Source organism: Strigops habroptila, chromosome 3, assembly GCF_004027225.2.
Source record: "Strigops habroptila isolate Jane chromosome 3, bStrHab1.2.pri, whole genome shotgun sequence".
Classification (NCBI taxonomy): domain Eukaryota; kingdom Metazoa; phylum Chordata; class Aves; order Psittaciformes; family Psittacidae; genus Strigops; species Strigops habroptila.
In genome coordinates, this window is record NC_044279.2 from 65571170 (window position 1) to 65586864 (window position 15695).

Consider the following 15695-nt stretch of genomic DNA (forward strand, 5'->3'; position numbering starts at 1 on the left):
TCACCATTTATTAGGAGGCAAACACAGCCCTTTTCTTCCCACAGTGCTGCTGATCCACAGTGGGATAGCTACATTTAGGTGTAAGGCTTATGGTTTTAGCCTTAGAAGGCAAATGGCTTGCTAAGGTTTTTTGCCAGCAAAGCAGACCCTAAGCATACCTACCCATTTCTGGTCTCCAGCATGGGGTTAAGCAAATCCCACTGCCTGCTCTGCTTGCCTGGCAGAGGTAGCAGCTCATGGCCCTACAGCAAGAGAGAAGTCCCCAGGAAGAGCAGCTGCTCCCAACTTCTTCAGTAGTGTGCTGGGCATAGCACATTAAAATAGGTCAGCAAAAGCAAACAGATCTGAGGCCAGAGGATCTGACCAGCAGAGGAGCAGCTGTGAGAGCAGCCATCTCTCACTTCCAGACGAGCAGCATCCTGCTGCCATCCTGATACAGCACTGTAATCACAGCTGTACCTCCTGCAAGATCCCGCTCACCCCCACAAGCACACACCCTGTAGGCATCAGAGTTTATTCTAATAAGGCAAGACTGGATGGGAGAAAACTCCAAGCATTGCTCTGCAGTGAGGAGTGTCCGTCAGACCTACCCAGCCACATCTGGCTGCCACACACATCAGGGGCTTCACAAGCCCTGAATCTGCAGCTGATTTCCTCCCAGGCAGGTGGAGAGGAGAGGAACAACTGTGTACTGGAAGTACAGGCTTTGGAAACACCCCACTGCAGGCTGAGCTAACCCTGGATGCTGCAGTGGGCACTGAGGATGCCTGAGCTGCGGGCAGGGACACATGCCTTGCACGTACACGTGCCCTCCCTTGACTCACGCCTTAGGTCAGAGCAGGCGGATGACCAGACCTTTGAGTGTGGCCAGACAGGGATGACTTCATCCTACAAAACAGGAGGAAAATCAGCCCTGGATTTACAGCAGCTGTTTGCAGTTGGGAGTGGGCACAAAGGCAGCAGCTTTTCAGCAGGCTGGCCTGAGTGAGCTTATCCTTAGCAAGAGCCTGGCCCATCCCAGGCTGGGGATGGCAGCGCTTGCAGCTAGGAGCCACATGCTCCAAGTGGGTTAAGAGGGGAGGGTGCCCACCTCTGCCTCAGCAAAGGACCAGTACCACAGTCTGGCTTGGGTTTATGTGCACCTCTCAGACTTGAGCTCCTCAGAATATTTTCCAGATGCTGCTTCTGCTGATAAAGCCCAATGGTACTTTCATTGCAGAAACCCCAGGCTCTCACAAGCCTCTGCTTGCAGGGGAGGGGGACTGAGGGCAGCCAAATGCAGCATGCACCTTTGCATAAAGCAGCTTTTCAAAAGCAAGTGGAGAAGGAGCATCAAACTCCCATGTGCTGGATGGCTCCATCACCAGCTGGACCCTCGCTGGAGGGGGTTGCTGCTCCTGTCTCCCCTGGACATCGGGGAGCTCCTATATCCTTCAGTGCAGGCTGTTCTCCAAAGCCTCTGCTGCAGGTTCCCTCACGCCACCTCTGCCTCCACCTGACAGGAGCCTGGACACCGCCTGTCACTCGCTCAGCCAGCAACCACCACTGTCATTACCTCGTATGACATCAGCCACAGTAACACAGCTCGTCACCAGCACCTGACGCAAACTGTAATGGCCCCACTTAAATGCCACCAAGCGTGTTTCTTCAGTAAATACTTCATGGGCGTCGCAGGGAATTTCATCAGCTCTTCCTGCTTTGCTTGCTGCTGCCTCGAATGCTGGGAGCCCTGGCACCCCACTGCTGGCAGCAGGAGAGGGCTGGGCACTGAGCCCTGTCCTTACATCTCCATTTGGCTCTTCTGGTGTCAGCCAGCCACTGCCACTCTTCCAGCCGGTGTTGTAAGGATGTGCATGAGCACTTTCTTGGCTCTCCCTGAGGAAAGGCTTTGGAGATGGTGGGAGGCTGCTGACATTCCTGGAGGCCACCGTCACACCAGGGTCTGGCCTCTCACAGATGGCAGGGAAGGGGACACGGAGCTGCTGGGGAAGCCCTTGCACCAATGTAAAGGAGAACGGCGATGCTGGAAGTCACACACTAGCCAAAGCAGTGGCTTTCTTCTGCAGTGGGCAGCCAGCCCCCTGGCACAGCAGGAGCCTGCTGTCACCCTGCTCCTGCCTGGCTCTGAGGGACACAGTGTTGCTTGCCATGCTGGCAGGATGCTCCCTGGCAAAGGCAGCACACCCAGCCTGGCTGCTGCTGCGGGCAGCGGGACGGGGGAGCTGTGCCAGAGCCAGGGCTGAGCCAGGAGCAAGCAGGAGGTGGTGGCAGGAGCTGCTCTTTCCCAGGAGGGCTGGCATCCCATCCCATCCCATCCCATCCCACTGCTGCCAGCAGTGGGGAGCTGCCCCAGCCTGCCCCTGCTCCAGCTCTGCAGCCTGGCATTGGCTGCACTGAACAACTTCCTCAGTCCAGGGGAGCTCAGCTCCAGCTAGCACAAACCTCAAACCATATGCACAGGTTTGGCATGGTTGGAGAGGAGAACAAAAGCTAGCTGCTGGAGCTGGTTTGGGTGTCATTTGCCTCCAATAGGGAAGCACATCGTTGGTCTGGGAACCCAGCCAGGCCTGTGATTTTCTCATCTCATTTACAGCTAGACTGGTTTGGGTTTTCTGCCAACTGTGAAGAGCCTCTGTGCCCAGCTGCACCACTATAGACATGAAGCTGCTAATAAGAGAAATCACCACGAATCTCCAGTGCAAACATCTCTCAGCTTGGAAACAGCAATAGCTCTGCTGTTCAAACACGAATTTTACTAGAGGATAGAAGGGCAAAGGAGAAGCTCCTGTGAATGCCTGAAATAAGACTGACCTGGCAAATCATCCCCTTGCACACACACAGGAGTGTTAGGCTCACATCCTGCCATCCTTCCCCAAGGAGCCTGATGGTGAGCAAGGTGGTGAACAAGGGACCAGTTACAGCTTGGTCCCCTCACAGCAGCAAAACTGCATCACTGCCCAGGTGATGCTGGGCAGAGCTCCTCCTGTGCTTTCCCTATGTTGATCATTGTTAACATAGCTGAAGATGGTCAGGTGTGATGTGTTCAGTGTTGCTACGAGCTCGAGGCTGGTATTCCTTCTTCATAAAGAACATACAGACCTAGGAATTAACACACATCCTCTCCAAGGAGCTGATCTTTTTAGGGAGCTTCATTTAAAGCACATCAGTGTGCTCCAGGCTTGAGAATCTCATCTTGGGCATTCCAGACAAATACAGAAGTTCTGATCAGCAGGAGAGTTTGGTTCAAAGTGCTTGATGCCACACAGGAGGTAGGGGGGAAATAAATAAATAAATAAAAGGAAGGGAAAAAAGAACTCAAATTTGCAGGAAAGCCTCTAATAGCTTCAACTAACCCAAACTCAGCTCCTCCATCCTAATCATACACTTCATTTATTTCCAGCTCCTAAAACAATTAGGCAATGGCCTTAGACATCCACTTGATTGCAGCGCTTCAATCCATTCTCAGGGTAAGTTCACCCTTTGCAATGAATGAAACAAGTGATTCTTGGGAGAGGGCAAAGCACGGCCACAGCTACATGCAGAGGTAGGCCATGCAATTTTAGCCTGCCCAGACAACTTTTAAGTATCACTCTGCTTTCTCAAAACAGAATAAACCCAATTTATATCCAAACATGGCAGCTTCTTTTAGTGTAATTCATGTGCAATCTGACGACGACGTTCTCGACGCTCCTTGAATTTGCTTTGCATTAAATAAAAGATTCCATCCTAACACCTCAAGCTGTCACAGGTCATTTACTGGAGCTGGATGTCTTACAAGGCACTGCAAAACATGTATCTTGAGCCAAGTAACTGATAAACAGCCCAGCTGTAGATGCCCAGGCTCGGTGTGAGGCAACATGAGAGGAGGATTAGGCATATCCTGCCCAGGCAGTCCACATGCGCTTGCTGACAGCCAAGGAACAGCCATGAAGGAGCAGAAGGCCCCACTGCAGGCACAGGGCTGTTCTGGTCAGCACTAGCCCCACTCACTACCCAGTCAAACCCCACTTCTCCTTCCCACCCCTGCCAGCCTTAAGCCTGCATACGAGGAGGAGATCAGTCCCTTACAGGGGTACAGGCTGGGAGGCACTTCCTCTACACCAGGAATTGGAGTCCAGGCCTCTCAAGTATCTCCTCTTAGTCTCAACTCACCTAGAATTTTGCCCACAGAAAAACCCCAGGTCTCAGCACCCACCCTCTTCTTCCCCCAGCTCTTGCTCTTCACACCCTTGGTCCCTCCTGCCTGCTTTTTTCCTTGCAAGTTCTCATGCACCAGTGCTTCACCTTTGGCTTTCCAATACTGTCCATAAATCACAGTTTCTGCTCCTTCCACCACGCTCCACCCAGTTTGATTCCTTGGCTTGCCTGCTCCTTTCCCCTGCCTGCCAATTACCCCCTGGCACCCACCCTGCAGCAGTAGGAGACAGCCTGGGAAGCAAGGAAGGGGACAGTACACATGCAGTCTGCTCTAAAATCTGCAAGGCCAGGAACTGGGAAACTGAGCAACTGAAAAGTAGTGTCTCTAAACATGCAGAAATAGATAACCTTTGAAATAGTAGCTAGCCCAGCCTCAGACGGAGGCTTGGGGGATGGAGAGAGACCTGACAAAGGCTGGCCAGCCCCATGAGCACCCCTCAACTCCACTGTACAGGTTCAGCCAAACTTCCCAAAACAAAAGGCAAAACTTAGCAGTAACGCCAACCCCGCTTTGTCCTCAAGTTACTTTTAAAATATGACAGAGGTCAAAACCAAGCTGAGATAGGACAGGATGTGTTGTCCCAGGCCTTTCATTCTCTGCAAGTTCAGAATAATTGTATGTCAGGGGAATTCTTACGACGGGCAGCTTCATGAAATGGTGGCAGCAGACACACCTACCACCACCTCCTTCCCCCACACCACTACCAGCCCCATACGACTTTGTACAACTACTGCCTGTTGGGCATCAAAGTCTAGACTTTGGAAAAACACATCTCCCCTGGAGATTAGTACTGTAAGAGGCAGCACAGCCCACTGACACCTTTGCTGTGATATTTAAATGCATTAGACAGTACTGAAATCTTAGAGGAAGACCAGGCGCACACTTGATGTGAATTATAGACATCAAAAGGATGCCACATAATAGAACTAAAGTTTGTTGTCCATCCCCCCCCCCCGCTGGCTTTTGCCTGAGGAGGCACACAGCAAGCATCACTTCAGCCACAGGTAAAGAAGTGTTTAAGCATCAGTTTGGTTTCTGCACCAGCAGAAGTCCTCTACCTACAGAACACTGCCTGTAAGCACTGGGAAGGATTCTTTCAAGCTTCACACACAGCACAGAAAGACTCAAACTAGACAATAATCAATTTGGTTCTTTTATTAGCAGAAGTTAAGAATACAGCAAGTAATAAGATCCCATCTTACATGGAACCATCACCAGAGTCCCCAACCATCAAAACCCCAGAATGTGCTTCATTGCTTCCAACAGTAAGCAATTTTTAAAAAGAAATATACTGAACAAGGCCACTATTTAATGGGGAAGGAAAGAAGCTGTAGGTCCTAACTATTCTATGGCAATAACCTGCACACAGAGCAAGCAAGCCTCTGACTGCTGAGAGTAAGGCATTCAGGTGCCAACCTGGGAAGAGTTCTCAGCAAAAGCTACAGAAAAGTGCACAGCTAGGTTGTTTTTATTGGAACACACAAACTTCTTGAATGGAGAGACTGACTGGGTTAAGAATAGCAGGTGGAGTACTGTGTTTTTGTAATAGTTCTGTGCTGTGTAGGACCAGGTTACAATCACCCTTCAAGGAGTGAACGTGGGACGATCCAGGATGGAGACTGCCACTTCTGCTGGTACTGTTACAGAGGTATCCCAAAGAGCCTTACCGACAACTCCGATTCTGATATGTACCGCGCTTTTCTCAGACACCAGTATACTTCCCTCCAGGCAACTCTACATCTTTGTACAGAATGCCAGTGCTATTAGCCCTTACATCCAAGTTAATACTGCTCTTTACTTCATTTTAGTACCACACAGAATTGTGATAACTTCTGGCCCTACAGGCAACCAGTGTAGTGATCCCACTGAGAACACGTCCCTCTAAGCTTGCAGACTCTGCTGCAGCACCTCTTTCTGCAGCTGACCTTGCCCTCATAGGCTCACATTCGAGGGGTGAAGCCTTAATACCAGTCAACTTTAGGAAGGCATTCTGCTTCTACACGACTCCATTAGGCAAAGGAACTCCCAAAAACACACTCTGTGATATCCAAGGCATGGGAAGATCTTTGCAATCCACATTTTTCTCTTGAAGGATGAAAATTCAAACTCGCAGGAGTATTAAAAAAAAAAAAAAAAAAAACAAAACAAAACCCACAAAACCAAAAACCCTACTCAACACACAACAAAAAAACCCAAAACACCCTCTACCTTCCTTCTTTGTGAAATACAGCATTTTATGAGCTGTTCAATTCATCTGTGAGAGAGGTAATTGCTCTGAATTTCCAACCAAACACTCCAAGCAATACCTGTGCCATAACAAACAAAACGTTCAAGTTTCATCTTACAACTCCAAAGATTCTCCTTCAGTCTGGCTTCTGACTGGGCTCCAAAGATCAAGCTACATGAATTACACAAGAGAAGGATCTATGCCTCCCCTTATATAGGAGGTGCGTCAGCTCCACAGCAATCCAACTGAACACTTAGTTTTAGGTTTAAGAAATACCAGCAGTCCCATTGCTTAAGCACAGATGGGAAGCAGACCTAAGGAAGAAAAAAAAAAAAAAAAATGGAACTGCATTAGGCTGATTGTGGATTTTTCCTCTTAAAAAGAAAAACCTGCAAACTCCCTTGGCATACGGAGCCTGACACATGAGAAGGTAATGTGCTTGAGGTCTGCAGTAACTGTTAACTCCAGGTCCTGGAGCACACAGCTTCCTCTTTCCAGTCCATCTTAACCCCACCTCTGCTTCCCCTCACATGCTCAACTACCTTTTAAGAAGTGTATTACCATCATTTGTTCAGACAAAGCAAAGCACACCAGCAAATGGCAACCATCTACTCAATGGGGGCCCTTGGGTATAGGCAGGCACTGATGGAGTTGGACTGTTTGCCATTTCATGTGCAGTTATCCCACCATGCTCCAATTCATACGATGAGAACCAAAACAACTAACTTTAAGATCCACTATCCAAAACTATACAGGCCACACAAGCTTGGAAGGCAGCTGTCCCACATGCTTAGGCAGGGCACAGATGTATCTTTTGAGTTACTTGCGTAAACAAACTTGCTAACACTGTGACTTTCACAACCCTTGTGTACATGTACTGAACCTACTCCAAGCGCTGGCCAGGACCCCATCTGGCCCAGGGCATGCTTCACTCCTGGGAATTTTACCTGGTCCTCCTGCGATCGTTTATTTTGTGCAAAATTGAAACAGTGTGTGGTACTTGCATGTTGCATTCTTTACAAAAACCCTTTTCCCCCCCACCCATTGTTTAAAACATTTATATAAATTTTATTTAAACAGAAAGTTAGAAATCTTATTTACAATTTGTTTTTCTCCCAAAAGAGCATCTAAAATCAACTCCCAAACCCTCCAAGAGGATATAAATTTAACCTTGATTTTTCTTAAAAAAAAAAAAAAAGAAAAAAGAAAAAAAGGAAAAAAAAAAAGGAAAAAAAAAGGGAAGGAAAAAAAAAGAAAAAAAAGGGAAACTGCTAAGCTATCCCTCCCCAATTCTACAAATAAATATGGCATTGAACAGAAGCCGATTTGGAAAGGGTCCTCTGTAGCTCAATTTGTAGATCCCAAGAATAAATTAGGGTTTCAGAATTTCCTGGTCTTCAAATTGATTTATTCCATTGCTTGAGGTATAGAATTTATCTTGGTTAGTCAGAATCCCCATGAAGCTCCATGCCCCATCAGTTGAAACTTGGATTCTTCTTAGGTATTCATTTTGCTAGCCTGTATGCTTCAACCGCGCTTGCGGTACTGTTTTGGTTACGATCTTGGGCTGAAGGCTGGTTTTACTGCATCCCATCTTCCTCTGTGCAGCCTCCTCCGACCGTGAAGCGGAACTCCTGGAGGTTGGAAACCCCATGGAAGTGCACAAAAGCACCAGCCACTACAAAGACGTGAAACAGCTGATGGGAGTGGAACTGTGGAAAAGAAAACACTTCTGTTCAGCTGGGGTACTTTGGGTTCTACTGCTACCCTGTCTCCAAAAAAGCCACACATTCAGCTGAAGTACACAGTAACACGTAGCAGTACCTCGAACCACAAGCTGCAAAGTTCTCCAAGTTGTGTAAAGGCCCATCCCACTCCTATCATTAGCAAAATAATCAAATCCTCCACACACACGCACCCCTTTCCTTCACAGGCATCTTAAGCAGCTCGTCAATCAACATATACGCTACATAAATGCTATAGCGCATCTTTGTGAAGGGACAAGGATCATTTCCGAGCTTTGTGCAAAAGGCTTAAGCAGAACAGTTAAAATTAGTTCCTCCACAATACGGTTTATTGATAAAAAGGGCTATCTCATACCGCTAACAGGTATAAACTCTGCTCTGGTCACAGGCATAAGTTTTACCACGTGGATTTTGAATGTTATTTTATTTCTCTGCCACAGAGAAACAGAACAGGAAAAAAACAGGTATTATATTAAAACCTAGAAGCAACCAGATGATCTGAATGAATGTCCAGGATGCTATTGATTATAGTACAGCAGAATAAAAACCATGAGGGAGCTACATGACAAGGCATGTCCTTGTTTGAGGGAAGCCACACCAATATGGATAATACTCTTGGGAAAAAATAAATAAATAAATCTATAAATGTGTATTTGCTGCATTGGAAGCTTGGACAAGAGTGCTTTTGGAGCCTAGCTCATTATCATAACAAGGCTTGATCTGGCCATTTAAACAAACCTAGCAAACCGGTGCTGTGCAAAAAGCCACTAAAACAACCTAGGCCTCATTCTCACTTCTAATCTTCTTTAGGGGTCTTAAACTACACTAGTGAAAGTACAGTGGCCTTCCAAAGCTCCACTCCCTCTCATCTGTACTCGTGCTCCACCCAGGAGTAGAGGTCTTTTCTTACATTTTCCCCATGTATTTCCCCTCGAGAGTCTTCATGATCCTTTTCCTCATACCAAGTTTCCCTCACCCACCCGCTTGCTCACCCGATTTTCCCTTCTGCTGGGCCAGAGATCCCTCTGAAGCCTACCATCTATATCCATCATTTTCACTGGCTGCACAGGATGAGGAGCCAGCTATAGTGAAGATCCCAGAGAAAACACTGAACATCAGAGAAATAACCAGACACTATTCTGCACAGAAGCAAGGTAAGATGTGTGCTTGCAGAATCCTCAACATACACACATGAAAAGGTTCACAAAGTTGCTTACCCATCTAGTAAAGCTGCCTAGTACATGTGCAGGGGTGAATTTGCACACCAGCAGTTACCTCAGACCAGCCCGTTTGTGACAACTCAGCAAGAGAGACACAAGGTAAGCCACGCTCAGAGAGCCCACAGTTTGGCCTGTTAAGACCTATGCTTCTGGTGCAGCAGTTTGATACTTGCAATAAGAAAACACTGACACAACATCCTGCAGCCTCAAGGGGAACTAGCTTTCACGTTGGCCTCCTCATCCAGTCATTCTGTAGACTCACCCAGATGTCACACTTGCCAGGGAAGAATCTCTCCGGGATGCGGGCAGCATATAGTGCAGCACCAGTGATGTACAGGCATGCCATGAGTGCCAGCCAGCCTATCTGCCCCATTGTGGCTGCTTTCAGGAGCCCCTCAGAGATGACAAAGTGCAGGGTGGGAATAACCCCACTAAGACCCAGACCTAGAAATACTCCTGGGAGGTAAAGAAAATGTGGGAGAGTCAGGTTTGAACACAGTGGTGGTAAAGGGAGACAATGAAAACACAAGAACTATGGAAGGAAAACTCAGTATTTGCCAAAGCAGCAGCGAAGTGACAACTCTTGAAGCTAGAGGTCCCCAGAAGCACTTTATTGGGGAGGAATTTAAAGAATGCACAGACTTCCTTCATATAGCAGAACCTACTTAGTTATACGTTCCAGCACTTACTGGAATATTTAATTTACTGATTGCATCTGCAGGCTTTAAGATACATTGAGCCAGTTACACATCTTGGACTGTAGAGGGCACTGAGACTACATGAACTACATCTCACTTTACCATAATCTCTCAAGAGCAAGACAAGGAGAGACAACAAAGAGATTATTTATCATATACTGTACAAGTAGTCCTAGGAAACAGAAAAGTAGCATCTGCGGCTCATCTGATGTGCCAAATATGAGAACATGGTTTATTCATTTAGCTTTTAGCAGCACGTACAGAAATCTTGTAAAAAAGTTGGGGAGGGAGAGGCGGGGAATAATCATGTCTCATCCACAGATTTTAAGTTTGGAAGGCTGAACTCTCTGAAGTATACCCATAGCTTGTCCAGGAAATCTAGATTTACTGTAGACACCATGTGCAGGTTAAGTAACAAATAATACTATTCAACCCAGCTGCATGCACATTCCATAGCTGCCCCCTAAAGCTTTCTCTTTCTTCCTACTTCAGAATGTGAAACCAAATCTGATTTTGTTCTTTTGATTACGTGAAGAGAAAAACTAGGTTCTTTGTCTTAAACACCTATTTTATCTAGGCAAATCATTCAGATTAATTCAATCATTCAATGATCTGCTTGTTTCTCAGCCTAGTATTTGAAAAACAAGACAAATAGTAGAAGTACACATACACACACCAAGCAGTCAGCCATTTTTGGAGAGAGCAAAGTTGCTAGATGTAGCTAGAAATACTTTGCACTACCTTTCCTACTGCGTGTGTTACTGTCCATTTCAGGAATGCACTTCCAGGACTTGTACCAGCCCTTATCTGTGCATCCAGATGGCTATAATAAATGCTGAAAGAAAACCCATCACGCTCCCAACCCAAGAGTATCTATAAAATTAAGCTCTCAAGTCTTCACAAGACATTTTCTTCCAAGCAGCAAGGAGGAAGAAGAAAAGGCAGTTAAGAAGCAAAACGATTAACTTTAGGTCTTACCTGCCCTTACACCCCGGTATTCAGGGGTTGCAAACATGTCCCATTGTGAGACAATTATGGCTGCGATGCCCAGGACACAAATCACAATCAAGTAGATGAAGCAAGGCTGAGGGTTGCAATAGAAGGAGTAGTACAGCCATGGTACAAAGCTGCCCATTATGAGAAGTGCAATGCCAGAATAATCCAGCCTAGAAGGAAACATAAATCAGTTTTGTAAGAAATGCTAATCTTTGGAAGTCTTGATACCAACACTCTCTTCTTTAGTAGATCTACTACCTACTTCTCACTGCAAAATGAAGTTATTTTCACCACTGCAACTTACTTCCTGATGGCAACTCTTCCACCAATGCCCTCCTAAAGTAATGGATTACCTTGACAGACAACTAATAAGGCCACTTTTGGTCATCAGCAATACCTACAGCAGCCTTCAGACCAAAGTTTTTTGAAGAAAACTCAGATTTAAGGTTCAGATGAGGAAAAAAGCAGCACAAGAGTCCTCTAAATACAAAAAAGGGCACACAGTATGTTGTGAGAGCACAGCCAACACAAACACTTTGGTATCTGACAAGCATGCGTGAGTCAAGCATCAGCTGAAGTGACCACTGGGGAATAATGTCACCATTTTTCAACCATGCTGTTTTTCTATATACTAGGGAAGAAAAGGAGTTCTTACAGCTACTGCTTTTTACCGCAACCTGACAAAATGCTCCTACAAAAGATGGAGTTAATTTTTCAGCAGGGGATTTTAATTGCTCGGCTACTTTAGAGGTAATCTTGCAGACTATACAATTTTAGGTTGAGTAATCTTAGGAAATACAAGCTATTTAGCAGTCAGCCAAAAAAGAAGGTGTAATAAAACCAAAAGACCAAGACATCGCAATACACATTGTGGAGCTGTCTTACATAAGTTTAAGATTCAAAGTTATTCAGACTAGGTGAAATGACAAGAAGTGACAGTTGCATTAAAAATTCAAAGTCCTGTAACTAAGCTCTAGATATATTACTTACAGCAGCAAGATGCGTGCACACGCCTGCCAAACAGCAGAAAATGAAGGACTTTTGAGACTAAAATGACAGCACAAAAACTCATGCTGAAACAAACAATAATTAGAAGAAGCTGCACTGAACCTCTGCTTAACTCTGTTCCAAAGTACATGCAGTCATGTGATGAACAACTCCTACACTGGGGCTCCAGGTATAAATCCCAACCCTGTTTTCCCACCTGTTTCCTATTTGGCCTACCCTGTCCTCTAGGCACTTACTTGGAGAAGAGCCGGGAAACACCTTCTGAGTGGCAATAAACTGTGTGGAAGAGCCATGAGAAGGAGAGGCAGAGTATGGCTCCCAAGAAGAACAATCCAACAACCACCTTCTCCTGCACGGGTGCTACAAAGGACATGTTTGGCCGGAACATGTAGAAAATTCCCAGACAAAGGAAGAACACACATCCTGAAAAACAGTGAGGCAGAAAGGTGTCAAGTTCATTTCATATTGAAAGCTTTTCTTTCTAAAAGCATGACTTTAATGTACAGGAGCACTACACATAGGAACTTCATGACAACCAGCAGCACACATGCAGAACAGACTACAGCCCTACGCATTCTAACCAGATTTCTGTCTGACTGATGCAATACAGACTTGCATGGACTCTGTATTTTCATTTGTGTCTGACAATTAGTTGGACATCGTAGAACAATGAAATAACCTGCTGCAAAACTTAAAAAGAGAAGAGCATGGTCCAAAGAAACCCTTTCCCTTCAAGGCTCCCTGCAAGTTGGAAACCACTCATACAAGCTGCAACTTAAACGTGTTCCTGTGGCAAGAAATACAATCTCAATTAACCCTTATACACTTGGGGAAAAAGAGTATCTACCAGTATTTTATCAGCTATAAGGAAATTTTTATTTTATTGTACTGAATGCATAATTAAGGAAGCCCCATCCAACTCTGGTGGGATAAAATTGAGAGGGATACCAATCTATTAATGTATCAGGTTACTAGTGGAATGATAATGCTGACGACCCCATACCCCTTTCTATCTTGCTCTCAAAGAAAGAGAGCAATGAAGCCAATTAGCATTAGAACAATCTGAAAATACCTAGAAGATGTGTCCAGATGTTACCAGTCTCTGTATGTATTCTGAAGATACTCTTGAAACAAGCCCGGAAGGAAGGCATGGGTGGTCTGTGTCCATGCAACAGGTAGTCGTTGTCCTTTAGCCAGTCAGGCAGAACATCATGGGGAATGACCCTCCATCGGCCCTCCCATACCTAGGAGTTAGAAGATTTTAGTTAAATGCAGGGAACTGAGTTCCACTGATGTATGGCAAAAGTCAGAAAATCTGTATTAGTAAAAGTGTTAATCTATGAGAACAGTAAACAGAAAAGAGTGGACGGGACATTTCTGGGGAAAAGGCTTTACACTTGAAATAAATATAACGCTTAAGTCACAGCTCCCTATTTAAACAGTACCATTATGAAGTTGACCTGCACCACTAGAGGAAGAAACACTTCAGCATTTCACTGAACAGGAAAGCTATTGGGCTTTTTTACTGCTAATGAAGGGAAAACATTTAATTCATTTCCATGTTCTGTTATTTTCACAGATCATCCTTTCCATTTAATATGAAGTCTACACCTAGCTCCCTCCAAGAAATAAATAAGAGCCTGTTCTTCCAACCACAAGCTAATCTGACTGTATATCTGTTAGCATTTGGGGCAGTCTAGCAAAAAGGCTGCCCATCAGCACTAATATGGGCTAGAAAGCATGAAGTGGCAAGAGGCCAGTGAGACATATCCAAACCCTTATCCAGGTTGGAAAAAAAAGAAAAAGCTCCCACACTTCCAAAACAAACAGTGACAGATCAGTTAAAGCAACAGATCCATGACTCTCATTTCCATCAGATTTCTTCTTTAAAGGGAGAGAGCATATGTGCACATGTTATTCTTGTAGCTGGTTCCAAATGAAAAAAGTGTGCACGGGTGTTCTTAAGGCTGCTTCAGTAACATGAGATACACGTAGTCTTCAGTTTGGTGTCAGAAGCAGCACTGCCAAGCAGAGGGGTATCAGGGAATTGCTTTATGTACCGGGGTTGTTTCTGCAGTGTTCCTTGGATTTGTCGGCTGGTTAGTAACACAGGAGCGAGCCTGATGAGTCCTGAAACACTAAGTTTAAAAAGCTACATTCTTATTTCAGTTTCAAAAACCAGAGCCCAGAGTTTTCAAATCAATTCTCCACACTCCTTCATGGAAGCAAAACAAAACCAAATCAGAATAACCAACCTAGTTAAAGACTAGGTTCTTCAATATACTAAACAAGAAAATAACTGGTTTACTTCAGGAACCAAAAATTTGAATTGAGGTAGGAACAGCAGGAGGGAATTCATTTTACACAATCCACCCTACACAACATCTAGAAAGGGAAAAGATGCATAGGAAAACAAAACAAAACCAACCAAACAACAGAACCACCCACACACAAAAGACCACCACGTAGCTAGGGTCCCTTGTAAAAACATCAAAGAAGAGTTCATAAAACCAGCAGTGTGTAAAGGGACAGCACTCCTTTCACCAAGCAAGGAGGGCCAGACACAGCCCCACGGATCTAAAAAGCAGCAAAAATTGAGCCAAAATCAGCAATTACAAAATCCGCAATGGATTTACTTAGATACAGTTCTAATACAACTTGTAAGGGACAGAGCTTATCTGCAATGGATGCAAAAGTGCTGGAAAACCAAAATATTTGGAAGTTCGAAGAAACCTGGGAAAAAAAATGACCTTGTGAATGAAAGTGCCTTGAACGAGAAGGCTTTTACTCTGCTTCGCACTCACAGGTGTTTCAAGGAGCTCCTCAGCTGCACTATCAGCTTTAGTCTCATTTGTAATCCCTACTGTTTCATGCCTTACAATTTATTCACTTATGACAGACCAAGATCCCAAGAAGTTGTAGTGTTACTAGTTATAGCAAGAGATGCCCATTCAGGGGTGGTGTGTACCTGCTCTCCCTCACATTATTAGCACAGTTGCTGCAGGTGTAGTCTATTGCCCACTGGAGCTTCCTAAAGAAGGAAATTACTTCAGCAGTTTCCATATGCACTTACCTTACAGACAAATTCTTCCATTCTCTCCATAGCATGGTGGGCTTGTAGAAGAGGTGACATACCCATAAACCCTTCATCTTCTTGAGGTGACTCATCATTGTGTTTGTAATCTTCAGAACACTGGGGAAAAAAAAAAAAAACCAAAAACAAAACCAGAGAAAATGTTTTTTAGAAAGATGAACAGAGAAAGGTGACGTTTTCCATACAAAACTATGATTTGAGGTCTTGGCAAATAAAGTAGTCTTTTTTCCTTGTCGGCACTGAGGAAGGAATTCAAGAGAACCAGCAAAAAATTATTACATTCTTAGGTATCTGAGAACAACTCACATGTCTAATTCATTTCGCACATGTTTTCACCACGTTTAGAAGAAAGCAGTGTTCTTCTGTAAGTTATGCTTCATTAAAGCCCAGATACGGAGTCTGAGGCTTGCAGTCTACCTACCTCTAGGGAAGAATTACTTCCTATTTTCCGTTTCAATGTCACTATGTCTACCTTAATGCCTCTATAACATGTATGGCATTTTAGGATA

General features: G+C 45.0%; 1 protein-coding gene across 2 annotated transcripts in view; it reads right to left on the reverse strand.

The window, feature by feature from the left end:
* Positions 1–5337: 5337 nt before the first annotated feature.
* The window catches only part of ADIPOR2 (adiponectin receptor 2), a 45406-nt gene continuing 35048 nt past the window's right edge, over positions 5338–15695 (reverse strand). For both annotated transcript variants that reach the window (XM_030478604.1, XM_030478605.1), the window contains exons 3-8: positions 15166–15285; positions 13165–13336; positions 12329–12515; positions 11067–11254; positions 9653–9846; positions 5338–8137 (exon numbers count right to left, since the gene is read on the reverse strand). In XM_030478604.1, coding sequence (XP_030334464.1) covers positions 8006–8137; positions 9653–9846; positions 11067–11254; positions 12329–12515; positions 13165–13336; positions 15166–15285 — 993 coding nt within the window. In that variant the 3' untranslated portion in view covers positions 5338–8005. The remainder of the gene's footprint in view (positions 8138–9652; positions 9847–11066; positions 11255–12328; positions 12516–13164; positions 13337–15165; positions 15286–15695) is intronic.